Source organism: Copadichromis virginalis, linkage group LG11 (genome assembly GCF_057382275.1).
Source record: "Copadichromis virginalis isolate Kocher_CV1m ecotype Utaka linkage group LG11, C_Virginalis_male_GT1.1, whole genome shotgun sequence".
Lineage (NCBI taxonomy): Eukaryota > Metazoa > Chordata > Actinopteri > Cichliformes > Cichlidae > Copadichromis > Copadichromis virginalis.
In genome coordinates this window covers 14,154,978-14,169,042 of record NC_140628.1, presented here as the reverse complement: position 1 = coordinate 14,169,042, position 14,065 = coordinate 14,154,978, and the positions used below count along the sequence as shown (strand labels likewise).

The following is a 14,065-nucleotide window of genomic DNA, read 5'->3' as shown; positions in this document are numbered from 1 at the left end:
TCCCAATTAAAATAACAAAAGCAAACCAGCTGTTGTAAATTGTTGTCACATTCTACCTGGTTAGACTGTCAAAAATGTTGAAACAAAGAAAAGCACTGAATCCTTTGTGTTGTGCCGTACCACTTAAGAACATCCTTTTGATTTCAATTTAAATCACACCGATAATGTCTTGATTATGTTTTTCTTTTTGCTTTGTTGTGTAGGTGAGACCCTACCTTTGAGTTCAGGAAACAAGATCATGCTAAAGTTTGCCACAAATGGAACAGAAACAGCCAAAGGATTTCATTTTGTTTACCAAGGTAACGTTACATTTTCTGCTATAGTTCCAGAGTTTCATCCGATGAATTATTTGCTACATTGACTGCATTTGTTTGCTTTCGGGGGAAGGTGAAGGTACTTTAGCCCAGCGCTCACCAAACAGAGGGCTGTTCAGCAGAGTGCCACTGGATGCGGCTGGGCATGTCTGAACAAAGCAAAATGATGTGGAGTCAAATAGCCTATCCTGGCAAAGCAGATGAGAGTGACTAATGACGCGCGAGGAGATTCACAAGGGCTTTACTGTTGCATTCTACCTCCTTTGTCTTTCCTTGTCTCCTTTTCCCTGTTGTATTTCTGCCTAACAAACCCACCCAACGCTCTTTGTCTTTCTTCCTCTAATGCTCGCTTCCTCCCCCTTTATCCTTAGCTGTCCCTCGGACAAGCGCCACTCAGTGTAGCTCAGTCCCTGAGCCCCGCTTTGGGAAGCGGATAGGGAATGACTTTGGCATCGGTATGGCAGTACTGTTTGAATGCAGTCCAGGCTACACGCTGCACGGCTCCAATGCCATCAGGTGCGAGGCTGTGCCCAATGCCCTGGCCCAGTGGAACGGCACTGTGCCCACATGTGTTGGTAAGCGTCATCATCCTCCAATCCTTGCCACATGTCCTGCATGCATGCAAACACACACAAACGCACAAACACCAATCCAAAAAGTGGCTCAGGTGCATAAAAGCAGTTGGTGTCTGTTTTTTTTGTTGGGGTTTTTTCCTGTCATTAGTTTTCCTAATGTCCATCACCCATTGCAAAGCAGCTAATCTCAGGCTCTGGTAGATTAGACCAGCAGAGAGAAGCAACAGCAAACAGAACAAGCTTCACCCAAGGGTTTTAGGTTCCTGTGTTTTTCCAGATAAGTGGAAAAAATAAATATCAGTGTAAAGTAAATACATCCAACAACAACAGATCTTTCAAGAACTTTAATCTCTATATGCCCTCAGTATAATGTAGTTCAGTATAACAGCTCTGCTATAAAAGGTATTTTTTAACACATTAGCACTCCATATGCAAATAAATCTGGACAGAATATTCAAACACCATCATTCTGTCCCGCGATGCCAAAATTGTAATGCTATCTATAATACATATGATGGGACCAGGCATGTGTACAATATAATACGTTGTAGCTTTTGACAAGAATCATTATTAATGTACTCTTTGTTACGGCCGGGACCGTTTCAGACGAGTGACAGGACTCAAACGCAAGACGCCGAACAGCTCGTAAATATATTTTAAGAATAATGTTTAATGTGCACACAAAATATTCATAAACAAAAGGTGAGCGTAGACGTTAACTAAATAATGATCTGGTCCGGGTCCGGGGATTGGACTGGAAAGCAAGTCACAAAAGGTCCAGGGAAAGGTCGGGGTCACTGTAACAGAATGCAAATGTTCAAAACATAGATAAAGGAGGCATATGAATATGTTGTTTGGCTCAAAATCCTCCTTCGTACTGTGTACTTGCCAACGGAGGTCGGAGATAACATAGAGGGGGAGTAATCCGGGTGTGTAAATCCAAAAACTCCTGGCGTGGAGGCAGAGAGGCAGGTAGGTAGTTTTGGTGGTAGCCTGAGGGACTGCCAGAAGGTCCAGCATCCAAGTAGAAGCTCTTCGCCAGGGGTTTAACAGTTAGGTGTAGCTGAAAAAGGGAGGCGCACAAAAAACAAACATACAGTGAAGCAAAAGTGATTCACAAAAAAACACGTAAGGAAATTATGGTGGTGGCCTGCACTGACTGATGTTTAGCAGAGAATCTGGCGAAGAGAGATTGAGAACGCTGGCCTTATGAGTCCCCCGGCTAATTACCCACAGATGTCAACGATCAGCAAAAACCACTGAGGCCCCTCCCAGGGGTGGAGACGCCGGCTCGGAGGGAGACACACTGGCACACACCCGGACCATGACACTCTTGATATAAATATAGTGCTTTGCAAGGTTAATGCCATTATAATGGATATGTTATAGGGCTGCCACGATTAGTCGACCAGTCACGATTACGTCGACTATCAAAATCGTCGACGACTGATTTAATAGTCGACGCGTCGTTTGAAGCTTTGTAAGATCACAAAAGCCGCAGGAATAAGTAGTAGGATTTAAGAGTGTAATAACAGACTGAAACAGAAGATGGCAGCACTGCATGTACAAGGATCCCAGCTGCCGTTAGATAACTTAAAAATGTTATTGTTTGGTTTTTTTTTTTACCATTTTATTTGTTCCTGAGTAAATTGGTTTGGCTGAGATTAAAGTTATACTGTCAAAATAATCGTTTGTGGCAGCTAGGGATGGGTATTGATAAGATTTTCACGATTCCGATTCCATTTTCGATTCTGTTTAACGATTCGATTCTTTATCGATTCTTTTTTTTGTAAAAAGGAGAACACTAAGGTCGAATAGCTTAGAACTTTGTTTTACATCTTCTCTTTGAACAAGATAGAAATTTAGGAGTAGCATGGCCTTAAAAACCCAACAGTGAGATCTTAAGGGATCTTTAAGAGATCCAGCCTACGGCTCTTCAATGGGGTGTCACAGGGTCCCCGGGAAAAAAAATTGTAAATGTAAAATAATAAAAGAAATATTCGTCTGTAGCAATAACAAAGTTTAACATAAATTATTCTGTAGCAATTACACAAGAATATCCAGTAATGTCCCTGCCTACAATTAAACACATTCACTTACCGAAAATCGGTGGCATCTGCTGTGGCAAATGGGTTCAAGCCTTTTACCACAAACTTAGTCACTGCTCAGTGACATTCGTCTATCCTGGCCTGAAAGGAGACGCTACCGGCAGACTGCAGCGACAACTGCCGGCGAGCGCCAGCCAGACTCTGTCTGTCTCTCTCATCATGGTCACCTAAATGCACAGTAATGGCAGGTTTTGTAATAAGGCAGATCGTGCTAACATAATATGCACTGTTAGTTGATTATTTACCTGCCGCATTAACGGGAGAGGACGTACAAACGTTACCGCTGCTGCTGGGTTGAGATTCACGACTCCGGTGCGGAATTAAAAACACGACATTCATTTAAGGTTATCGTGTGTTTTGTGAGCAAATGCTTTTGCATGTTCGTAGTGTTTCCTCCCTTAAATGAAATATCTACTTTGCAAGTATTGCAAGTTGCCCTGTTGTCATCCGTTCTCGTAAAGTATAACCAAACTTTTGAGCGTTTGAGCCGCTTAGATGCCGTGTTTCCTGCTATGGTAAATGACACTCCGCAACGTGGTGACGTCATTCGGGGCGACTGGAATCGATAAGGGAAACGTTTGCAAAAATTCTCAATAAGAACCGGGTTTCGATACCCATCCCTAGTGGCAGCCCTAATATGTTATATGTTTCAAATTGCAGTATCAAAATGATGTGACAATGTGAAAGTGGTAATTTGCAGTGACAGATCTGCGGTGAATAGTCGCCTGAATCTGCGGCTCACCCTCATTTTCTACACCTTATAAAGAATTTCTAGTCACTGTTTAGCTGACCGACCCACAGTTGTACCACTTTGGTTCTCTCTGACAGCTCATGTTTTCTTAAATTGCAACAGGGAAAGGTCACAATGAAAAAAGCTCTAGTAAACTCAATCTATAGCCTTCTACTACTCGCTACCAAACTTACACACACACAGTTACGAATGACTTAAAGAGTCTGTGTCAATGTGGAGAGGACCCACTGTCGCTGCACCTTCTGTGAAGAGCTAGTGTTGAGTTGTAGTGTTGTAGCGTAACAATAATATCTAGTTTATAAGGTTGTTTTAAAAGACAGCAACTCTTGTTTCATATAAAAGATTTAAAGTTCAAAACCAGTGACAAACAGGGACAGAGAAATTCATACATTTTTGAAAACCAGAAAATATAATTAACTAGCCATGAGCCAACAGCCCTATTATTACAACAGCTCTTGGCGGCCTATGTAAGGTGGATGCGAACCATCTGCTGAAGGGACAGACATTTCTCCCTACATGGATGTTTGGCTAGCATACACAAAACCATTTTACATGTAAATATACCTGCATGAATATGCATAGTCCATATTTGTGTACAGGATGATTTAGGTATGCTGTCAGCAAACACTGCTACCCATACCTGAAAGCGTGCAAAAGGACATGCAGTCAGTCTCACAAAGACACCCACATATCTGTCTTGGGGAGATCAAGGACTAAAGATGAAATGAGGTAAAATCTATTGAAGTCAGGCCTTGTGCCAGCCAGTAAATAGTACCAGCCGGTAAGTGCGAGAGATTTCCAGCCAGGGTTCATCCAAGTCCAGTGCCAAGTGGTAAGGGATTAGCAGTGGCACGCGCAGTTCCATTTTAAACATAGTGATTTTTATCTGGAGATTGAATCTGGCTGCAGCATCTCCCCCAGCGGCAGTGTACTCGTCCAGAATAATGGATATAGTTTCATGGAAGCCTAAAAAAAAACCCGCACCATGCTCAATTACTCAAGCCCTCTTTATGTGATATGACGGCATCAGACACCGCTCTCTAGAAAGGTGTCCATGTTTCAGATGATATATTTTAATTTCCTCGTCCAGATGTGATTGACCTCGCTCATCGTGCGGCTGTTGTATTTCTTTTGATTTTACACGTACAAAGCTGCTGAATGAGGGTTTTGCTGGTGAGTCTCTACAACGTCCTGTTGTGATTTAATTAGCCCCGCCTGAATGGATGCATAATGTTGGGGCAGACTTTGTTGAATTTTTATGTTGAGTAGTTGACTTGAATAAATAGATGTTTTTGTTTATCGCGCTGCAAGTTTAACTTGCAGCAGTAGACAGAGCTTCAAAAAAGATGCTAACCCTAACCCTTATGTCAGATCTTTTTCAGCTGTGTGTAGACTCCTATGTCCCCATTAGATTGTGCAAATGACCGACTGCCTATTACAGGTTGAAGTAGAAATGATAATGAAGTTAAACAGATGAGCATATTTGTCCACTGGCTTGTTTCCTGCACGAGTGACAGAATTGCAGCTTAGTCTCAAACACATACTTAATCACTTCTGACTGTAGAAAATCCTCATATTGCATAAGCTCACAGATTGCCATGATTCATGCTCGGTATGCCCACGCTATGGAATTCACTGTTGGCTTTTTCGAAGGTGTCAACAAGTAAACAGTGTCGTGCAGAGTTTGTTTTTAAACAGTGGATTCTTGTTTTGCAATAGCCTCCCAAGACCAATTAAAGTGTCTCAGTCTGGAAGTGTGAAGCAAAGCCAGGCCAGAGTGCATCTCTGGAGCAAAATGAGCTGCTCTTGAGGTTTCGCTACATTTAAAAGTTTACTTAACTTTCCACAATGAAATCGGAAATTACTGCCAGTTTATCTAATGGTGTGTTTCTATTACTTTAACGCTTTTGTCTTTTTTATTAATTTATAACTTTTACTCTTTTGGCCAAAAACACATCTGTGAGAATCGGAGAACAAATATTTTCTCCAGTCCTTTCTATCAGATTTAGCTATGGGAGGTGTGGTGAAAGACTGAGGATAGTAGTGTGGTAGATGAAGGTTGACTGTCAAATTGAGCATTTATTCCATGAAAAGAACAAGTAACAGGCAGTCCAGAAATGGTAAACAAAATCCACAAGGCACAAGAAAGCACAGGGGAAAACAATAGGGACAGGACGGCTGGTAGGACGATTTGACAAAGGGCCAGGGGAGACAGGGACAATGAAAGCACAAAGTAATGAAGAAAGAGGAAACGGGAGGGGAACACAGCTGAAACTAATCTCAGAAAACCAGACAGGGCAAGTATATAAATACCAACCACAGTAGCCATGTGTTACCAAAATAAAACAGGAAGTAGCCAAACACTGGGACTTGGCACAAAAAGGCAGAACACAAGAGAATAATATATAGAACTAGGGAGCAAGAAGACAGCAAGGAAAAAAAAGATACATGAATATAAACCCAAAGAAAACCAAGAATCAAAGATTTACATAAGGAAAACTAAAAAGCCCCCAAAAAAAACAAAATCACTGGGTAAAAGCCCCAGGACCGACCCAGGACCATAACAAATTATATGGATTAGCAGCTTTGCAGCTTGACTAATATATTTAGCATGCAGAGATATCACTCAGTGTGACTATTGTATGCAGCATTAACGTGTCACATCAAGATGGATGAAAAATAGAGAATTCTGAAACTTGACAAAAGGTTGTTTCAACTGTGAAATGTTTGCAACATTTAATGAAATGAATGTGTAATTTGTAAAAGTGCAAGAACCATTTAAGAATATGTTAAGCTATTATGTCACAGACATTACGTGATTAAAACATTTCCAATTATAAGCTCCTGTCACTTTCCTGCATATCAAACTGTGCAGTTTTATAGTGTAATATAATATATGGTCCCAACCTTTGTCTACCTACGCTAAGTCTAAAGCTTTCAGTCCTTTATTGCAGTCATATTTTCCAATCTCGCTTGACCAGTTGCATTTTCTCACAGGACCGAAATGAGTTGTGAAATTAGGCTTGTTCTCAAGGCAATGCTCTTCTTCTTGATGAATAACGAAGAAGAAGAAAAACAACCCACCGGAACACAGCAAAGCTGACTGTACTTTGTTCATAAACTGGTTTCAATTTCTCTCAGGTGTTTGGCTCATCACTGAAGGGTTGGTAATAACAAAGATGTTGAGAAGAAATTCTTTTCTGTGCAGTATAGGCAGCATGAAACAATCTCTGCTTAGTTATCGCACAGCTCTTCAAACCTTCAAGGAGCTTTTGAGTGGTGCCAACAGGATATGACATTCTCACGGTGTTGCTATGGATGTTATGGGCATTGACCTTTATTTTTTTCATTTTTAGACAAAACAATTGCACAAACTCGTATCCTACTTTCGTGCATGTATAGGAGATGACTGATTTCCATACCAAGTAGTCTGCACATGATGTGCTTTAGCAGAAGAAGCTATACCTGTGGTAGCGAGTATATACAGTAAGTGTGATGACTCCGCTCTGTGACTGCTGAGAGATGCAGTACAGAATTCATTGTCTCTAATGTGTCACTCAGTATAAAAAGCAACAAAGCAGTCACTTTGGCACCGTTCTCCAAGTGTCTTTCAGATGGTAGATATCACCTGTAAAATGCTGATAACTTTGAACTTGTGACTGTACTTTCTTGATAGCTAAAGTGATATTTTTTTTCTCTTTCTCCATCAGCCACTTTAGTGTTTATTGCAAAGGGAGACTATTGTTTTTTTCCCCTTGTTTTCCATGGCTCCTCTTGTCACTTTCATTGTATCTGCCATCGGCTGATGGATATCAAAAATAGTGATTATCATTGACCTGCATGGGGGTAAACCCTTGTCCTTGACAAAAAGTATCAGTCTCTTCTTTGTGAGAACACTTTGAACTACTCTGCTGAATGTCCTCTTAGACTGACAGCTATGTTTATGGTCCCATGCTGCAGAGAAACACACAAATGGTTGGTAACCTTCAACATCAGAGGACTGATAAAGAAATTACTTTGTTGGTTGTATTAAACAAAACAGAAGGTCTGTGATTCTTTTTACTTACCATTTTCTTCATATCTTTAGTCAGCTGGTTTGAATACACTGCTTAATTTTTAGACAAGGTATCGACAGTAATGTTGAAATATATGCCGTGACTTAAGTTGACTCATACTTTGCTACTGGTGACAGCAGAACAATCGTTCCCAGGAGAGAAAACATAGAGGGATACAGGGATAAAATATAAACCACTTTACACTTCTCTCTGATGATAAGGTGTCATAACACTTTATCACAACAGCACAATATCCTACAGGTTATTGCAGGTTTCTGTATTAGTCAGCAGAACTTTATTTCAATAGAAAGGGACTGCTTCTCATTGTAAGCCAGAATTACTGCATAGAATAGTCCCGGTTGAATACTGGGGCCACTGGCACTCGTCTCGAAACGGTACTTGGACATATCGTCACGATTTGGTGGTGGTTGTTGTTTGAGTTATAATAAGCTTTATCGCACTCCTTGACAATTTCAGCACATCATACTCAGAGCGTCAATTCATCTGAGAGCTCAGAGGGTTGATAAATAAATGACTGGAGGCATTGGCAGCAACAGGGCATGCTCAGAATAGCATTCACAATTGAAAGATTTGTTTTGTATGGCCTGTGAGAGATTAAATTACACATCAGGGTTAAACTGTTTACTTCTGTGTATCGCATGAGATAAGTCTATGGCTCCATGCTGCGGTCCACTGAGTTTGATGATTAGCATGTCGTGTGTATAAGAATGGCATAAAATAGAGTAGATTTACATTATCATGGCTCACTATGCTACGGGTGCCTCATCTTTCCTTTGTATCAATAGAATTTCATCAGCTGAAGGGATTTTTCCATTTGCTCATTTAACATCCATCTATTAATGATCAGTTAGGAGTTTTAAAAGTGTGAGAGCTGGATATTTTTGCTGCTGTGACCCATATTGGTCCACTTTTGATTTTTAGGTGCATACGTGACTTCAGTTAGCCCGAACTCAGTTTTTGCATATGCTTTCCTTTTTTCTAGTTCCCTGTGGTGGAGTCTTAACTGAACGCAAGGGTACTATCCTCTCTCCCGGATATCCAGATCCATATGCCAACTATTTGAACTGTGCCTGGAAAATCTCTGTTCCTGAGGGAGCCGGCATCCAGGTGAGAAGACAGATGCAGATCTTAGCAGAGTCATGTTTGATGAAAGATTAAGAGATTTTTTTTTGAGGGGTGGATTTATTACTGATACATACAAGTTAGCCATTTCCCAACTCGTGCTTTTTTCCTTTTTTTTCCTTTGGAAATTTGTTAAGGTTTCATACTTATTAAACTTTTTGTATTACGTTATGTTTCCCTTTCAGATTCAGGTCGTGACCTTTGCCACAGAACACAACTGGGATTCGCTGGATTTTTTTGATGGCGTTGATGGTAATGCCCCAAGACTTGGTAGCTACTCAGGTAAATGTTATACATCTAAATTTTAGTTGTCAGCTCCCACTTGATTTTCAATCAGGTGTCACAAGATCCCAGCAAGAGACAGATGCGGTGATCGAGCTGATGACCTTTGAGAATGCTGTCAAAAAAACGATAAAAAAGGAGAAAAAAAGAACCGCTTGCTCTGTCACAGTGTCCTGGCCTTTGCAGTTGAGAGCTTTATAATGTAACCCCTGTTTCATTTTACATTCGTAGTGTTGCCTTCGGGTTTACATTATTAGAAACGGTGTGTTTGTCACTCAGTAACCTATAAGAAACAGGTCATCACGTCACTTCAGATGCTCAATTCTGGAATACGAGCGGCTGGTTTAACATAATGACTTCAGCCTTGATACGGAGATCTCCTTTAGGAAAAAGACACTCTCTGAAAAGTGAAACAGCCCCAGAGTGCAGAACTAACTGCAGTGTGAAAAGGGTCAGGCGTTTTAAATGGCTAGCAATCATGTTTAGGTTTGGCTAAATTGATAAAGATGATTATAATCACAAGCTAAAGTCTCACCGCAAATTCCCAAAGACACGGGGAACAGAGAAAATGTTCCCTGAGCTCAGCGTAGCTGCACATACAGATTATTTTGCAGTGAATTTGAATTGTAGACCATTCCTCTTCCTCGATGTGATTTTATGCATCTGACTTCTGTGACTAAAGAGCTAGAGGAGATGTACTGAGCATGATTTTCTTAAACTGTGTAACAGAAAGCAGTGCAGAGTTAAATACTTTGCACACGTTCACATGCTTTTGGTAGGCTTAAATCCAGAAAGTGAAGTACACAGGCTCTTTTGTATATTTTATGATTCAGGTACAACAATTCCCCAACTGCTGAACAGCACATCCAACAACCTGTACCTGACCTTCCAGTCTGACATCAGTGTATCTGCCGCCGGCTTCCACTTGGAGTACACAGGTATGAGGAGAGACGGCTCGTCTGCCTGCCTGTCACTTTGTCTGTTGTCTTTCTGCGTCCATCTGCCACTGACTTCCAGCTGCTGCACAAGGGTATAAGGAATAAGAGGGACAGCTGGTGTGGATGGCACAGTTGGAGCTATAAAAAATGGTGTGAAATGGAGAGTAAGTGAGTGGGCAAAGCTTTTTCTTCCTCATTATCTTTTCTAATTTTCAGGCTTTGTATCCGCTTTTCTGGTATGGTAGTTTGGTATTCCCGAGTGGCTTCTTTTTTAAATTCCCCCCATAGCTTCAACTTACTGGACCCACATCCTTTTTTTTTTCATTCATTTAAGGACTAAGTTTCCTTATCTCTCAGTGGACTGTTCACTTCCAGGCATATTTGCTAAAGAGCATGCTAAACATTTACTGTGCATCAGAATTGAAGGAGTGTAGCGTGCCCCAATGGAGTGCCTGATTTACTCCCATTTAAAAATTGCACATCTCAAAGAAAAAGCTCTGTCCTTGATCCATGCAGCTTTTCTTTAATTCACTTACACTGCAGGCACCGTTCTTTGTCTCTTCTAATGTCCTTTTCTCTTAGTTAAATTTTAAGCTGGCGTGTATTCTCTTGTTTGCTCTTCACGTTTGTCTTCCTGCTGGTTTTTTACTAACCACTCATTGGCTGATACGAGACTGTGGGCAGACCCACTCATTGTCTGTGATGCACATTTGTGGCAGTGTGGAAAGACCGGGAAGACTTCCTAATGCTGTGATTAAAATAGGACGATATGGAAATGTCAAAAACAGAAATGACGGCCAACGCTTTAATACATCCAGCCTTGAATTTTTTTACACATACATAACAGCTAAAGAGTCACACTTTTTTTTGAGTGAGCTCAGTTCAAACTGTCACTTTCTGCAAATTTGTTGGAAAACAAGAAAAATCACTGCTGTCACCGTGTGTGTCCTTGCTGTCAGTTGTGTCAGTCTGTGAGCGTCATGCCACTGTTGAGAACGACTTCACAGTCATGTATCTCACAGTAGGTGCTTCGTTCTTCTTGTTTGGAGCCACTCTGTACTCATGTCTGTCAGTGCGCTCTTTCCTTTCTGCACTTCCACGCCATGTCACACCACCCCCACTACCTCTACCTACCTCTCAGAATCACAATCAGCTCTTTGCTCTGTGTCTGTCTTACACTTTGCCACTGCTGCCCTTGTAAAGTATACTCCCTGATTCTTTGTGCAAACAACGCTTCAGTTTATCTCCTCTCTGCTTTCTTCTCTTGCTATTTGTTACTTTTCCTGCTACTTTTCCTATCTGCAAAAAAAAAAAAAGAAAAAAAATGGGATGTGCGATTAATCCATGTAGCTTCCCTATGGAGCCACTCGTGAAGTATTGCAGTTTTTTCACTTTCTGATATTTTATCCTACATATAGCAGATTTCAGAGTCTAATTTATTTGGTCACATTAGCTATTACATTAATCCTCTTCTGACCTGTAGTTAGATGCATCTACACTGGTTGGCTTGAAATAGTCATTTATATTTCACGCACTTGAGTTTCTGGTTCCCAATTAATGCTCTGAAAGCTCAGTGGAGGGGGTAGAAAACAGCAACAGCGATTGGCACACACCCAGCCAACTAACCATCTGTTTTAAAATGTTTCCTTTGGGTGATTGTTGCGGTCCACTGAGACCAGTCATAGAAATTCTTTATACCACCCGCCAGTACAACATCTTAAAAGAAAAACGTTTAAGCAGCTCTCCTAAGGCAAACAGAATGCTATAGCTGAAAACATAATTGCAGTGTTCGCACATGCTGTATAGCAGCTTGCATCCCAAATCAAGTCTACCAAAGTTTGGCTTATTGTCACTGCTACGTGGAATAACTGTGACACCACACTGAATCAATTGTTTGACAGCTCAGAAAAGCACTCTTTCTTTGACATGGTCTTAAGATCTTTCCAGACTTTCTTCAGTCACACCAAGAAAATATAGCAGTGTCAAGTCTATGGTTACTACCTGTAATCTCCCCGATAAGTACTTCCACATTTTTCCTTATGAATTACATCTATCACAGCTAAGCCCTGCAGCATTGTTAAAGATTAAGAGCAGAAATGACCAGGTTACTACTCATTCACATTTTCTTACTACACTATTTTTCAGTACTATGCTCTATGATGACCTAGAAAAAGTGACACCACTAGTGTATGTAAAATGCACATCTGTTAGCATTTGCTACTAAACTATAAGCCTACTATTTGCATTCTGGTTCAAAGTCACTTGTATTAATAGCATCATCTGTGCATACACAGATCACATCTATTCACATATAGACTTGGCTTTAGATTTTTTTATCAGTCAGTCCTGGCATGCAGCACAGCTGTGTACTAGTTTTAATGTGTCTTATTTAATCTAACCCAACATCGTATAGAGTACAATTCAAAAATTTGAGTCTGTCCAAACTTTTGACTGGTGCTGTAACTCTGTAAGAAAATATTGCAAGAACACAGTCTTACATATTTTTGCTCACAATAAACAGGTAACTATATCTTGTTGCATAACAGGTGTCATTGTGACGCATGTATAATCTCAAGAGATCTGTTGATTGTTCATTTAACGCACTCACTTCCTCTGCACATAGTGTGTTAATACTAAATACATTCATGCACTGTGTCATTTTGATACTTTAATGTCTTGATTAAGTTAATTGTGCAAAGCAATTACAGTGGCTGGTTTATTATATTGATAAAAGTCGTCATATTTAAAAATTAGTGGCAGGATTAGGGATGGAAATCTGATGAACGACATAAAAATGTCACAGTGTCGTAATTGATATTGTGCCTCACACTTTGTTAATGTCTGTTTAAAAAAAAAAGAAAAACTGAGACGATCTACCTTAAGTTGTTTTACTGCTCCTCCACCCACAGGTGGAAACCACCACCTGCCACACTTTATCTCCTCCGCATCTTAAACTTGGAGTCGCCTGAGCTGTGAGCAGTGTGTAGCCGCAGTATATTGCCTCGTAAAAATGAGTCGTTGCATTTGCATATATACCTTTGCAAAGAAACTTTTTTCTCCACAGTAGGCTCTTCTATATTGTCTGACCTGCATGTTTTCCTGCCTCATCTTTCAGGTAGCTTTTATTGTCCTTGCATTTTTTATTTTCTTTTTTTTTGTCTCGAACCTCCTCCTACTGTTTGGAATACTAAACAGTTGTGTTGTTTTGCAGGTCGAGTTTAATTTTTAAAAAATAAATATTGAACTGATCGAATTTATGTAAATGCACAAGAGCAGAAACTCTCGGCTAGTGTGCACCACTGGTTAGTAACTGATGACACACATGATTGAAATTGCTTTGCCTGGATGCATTCAGTAGGGTCTTGTGTTTGATAAGGATAGCACTGCTTCAAGACATGGGTGCACACGCAGAAACAGGTGGCCGATCCAAAATGTGATTCCTGACGGCTTGAGCGGAAAACATCACAAGGTGGCAGGAACCTGGACCATAATGTTGGCAGACGCACATGTTTAACCTGACCTAAGATCTGGTGCTCCACCTCTGGCTTTGGGAACTGTTCTCTGATTTTTCAGGGTCATTTTTCCTGAACATGGGCATTTTCTATTATTACAGGGTTTGACAACCTTTTAATATTTTCATTGTTTGAAGTGAACAGTGCAAATTTCACAAAAAACTGCAAGAGACAGGCCGATTATTCCTTATCACGAGTACACATGACAATTTTAGAGCTGCATTGTGCTTTAATCTCAAAATTACCTTCTGGCAGCCTAATTTTTTAGCAGCAACTGCTCCGCTCTTGTGAATTGTGTCATCAAATCTCCTTGAAATTAATTAAACATTTCTAAGTCGAAGAATTTGTCAAAGTATTGCTCTTATTTATACCCACATATGACAGAAC

General features: G+C 40.5%; 1 protein-coding gene and 1 long non-coding RNA gene across 4 annotated transcripts in view; one reads left to right on the top strand and one right to left on the bottom strand.

The window, feature by feature from the left end:
- LOC146698207 (CUB and sushi domain-containing protein 3-like) overlaps positions 1-14,065 on the top strand; it is a 259,780-nt gene that overhangs the window by 162,724 nt on the left and 82,991 nt on the right. For all 3 annotated transcript variants that reach the window (XM_085473236.1, XM_085473239.1, XM_085473238.1), the window contains exons 33-37: positions 204-299; positions 686-889; positions 8,807-8,931; positions 9,132-9,228; positions 10,062-10,166. In XM_085473236.1, coding sequence (XP_085329362.1) covers positions 204-299; positions 686-889; positions 8,807-8,931; positions 9,132-9,228; positions 10,062-10,166 — 627 coding nt within the window. The remainder of the gene's footprint in view (positions 1-203; positions 300-685; positions 890-8,806; positions 8,932-9,131; positions 9,229-10,061; positions 10,167-14,065) is intronic.
- LOC146698210 (uncharacterized) lies at positions 1,540-2,216 on the bottom strand. Its single transcript, XR_014922998.1, has 2 exons — positions 2,050-2,216; positions 1,540-1,952 (listed from the first exon to the last, which is right to left on the bottom strand). It is a non-coding gene; the product is annotated as an uncharacterized LOC146698210 (long non-coding RNA).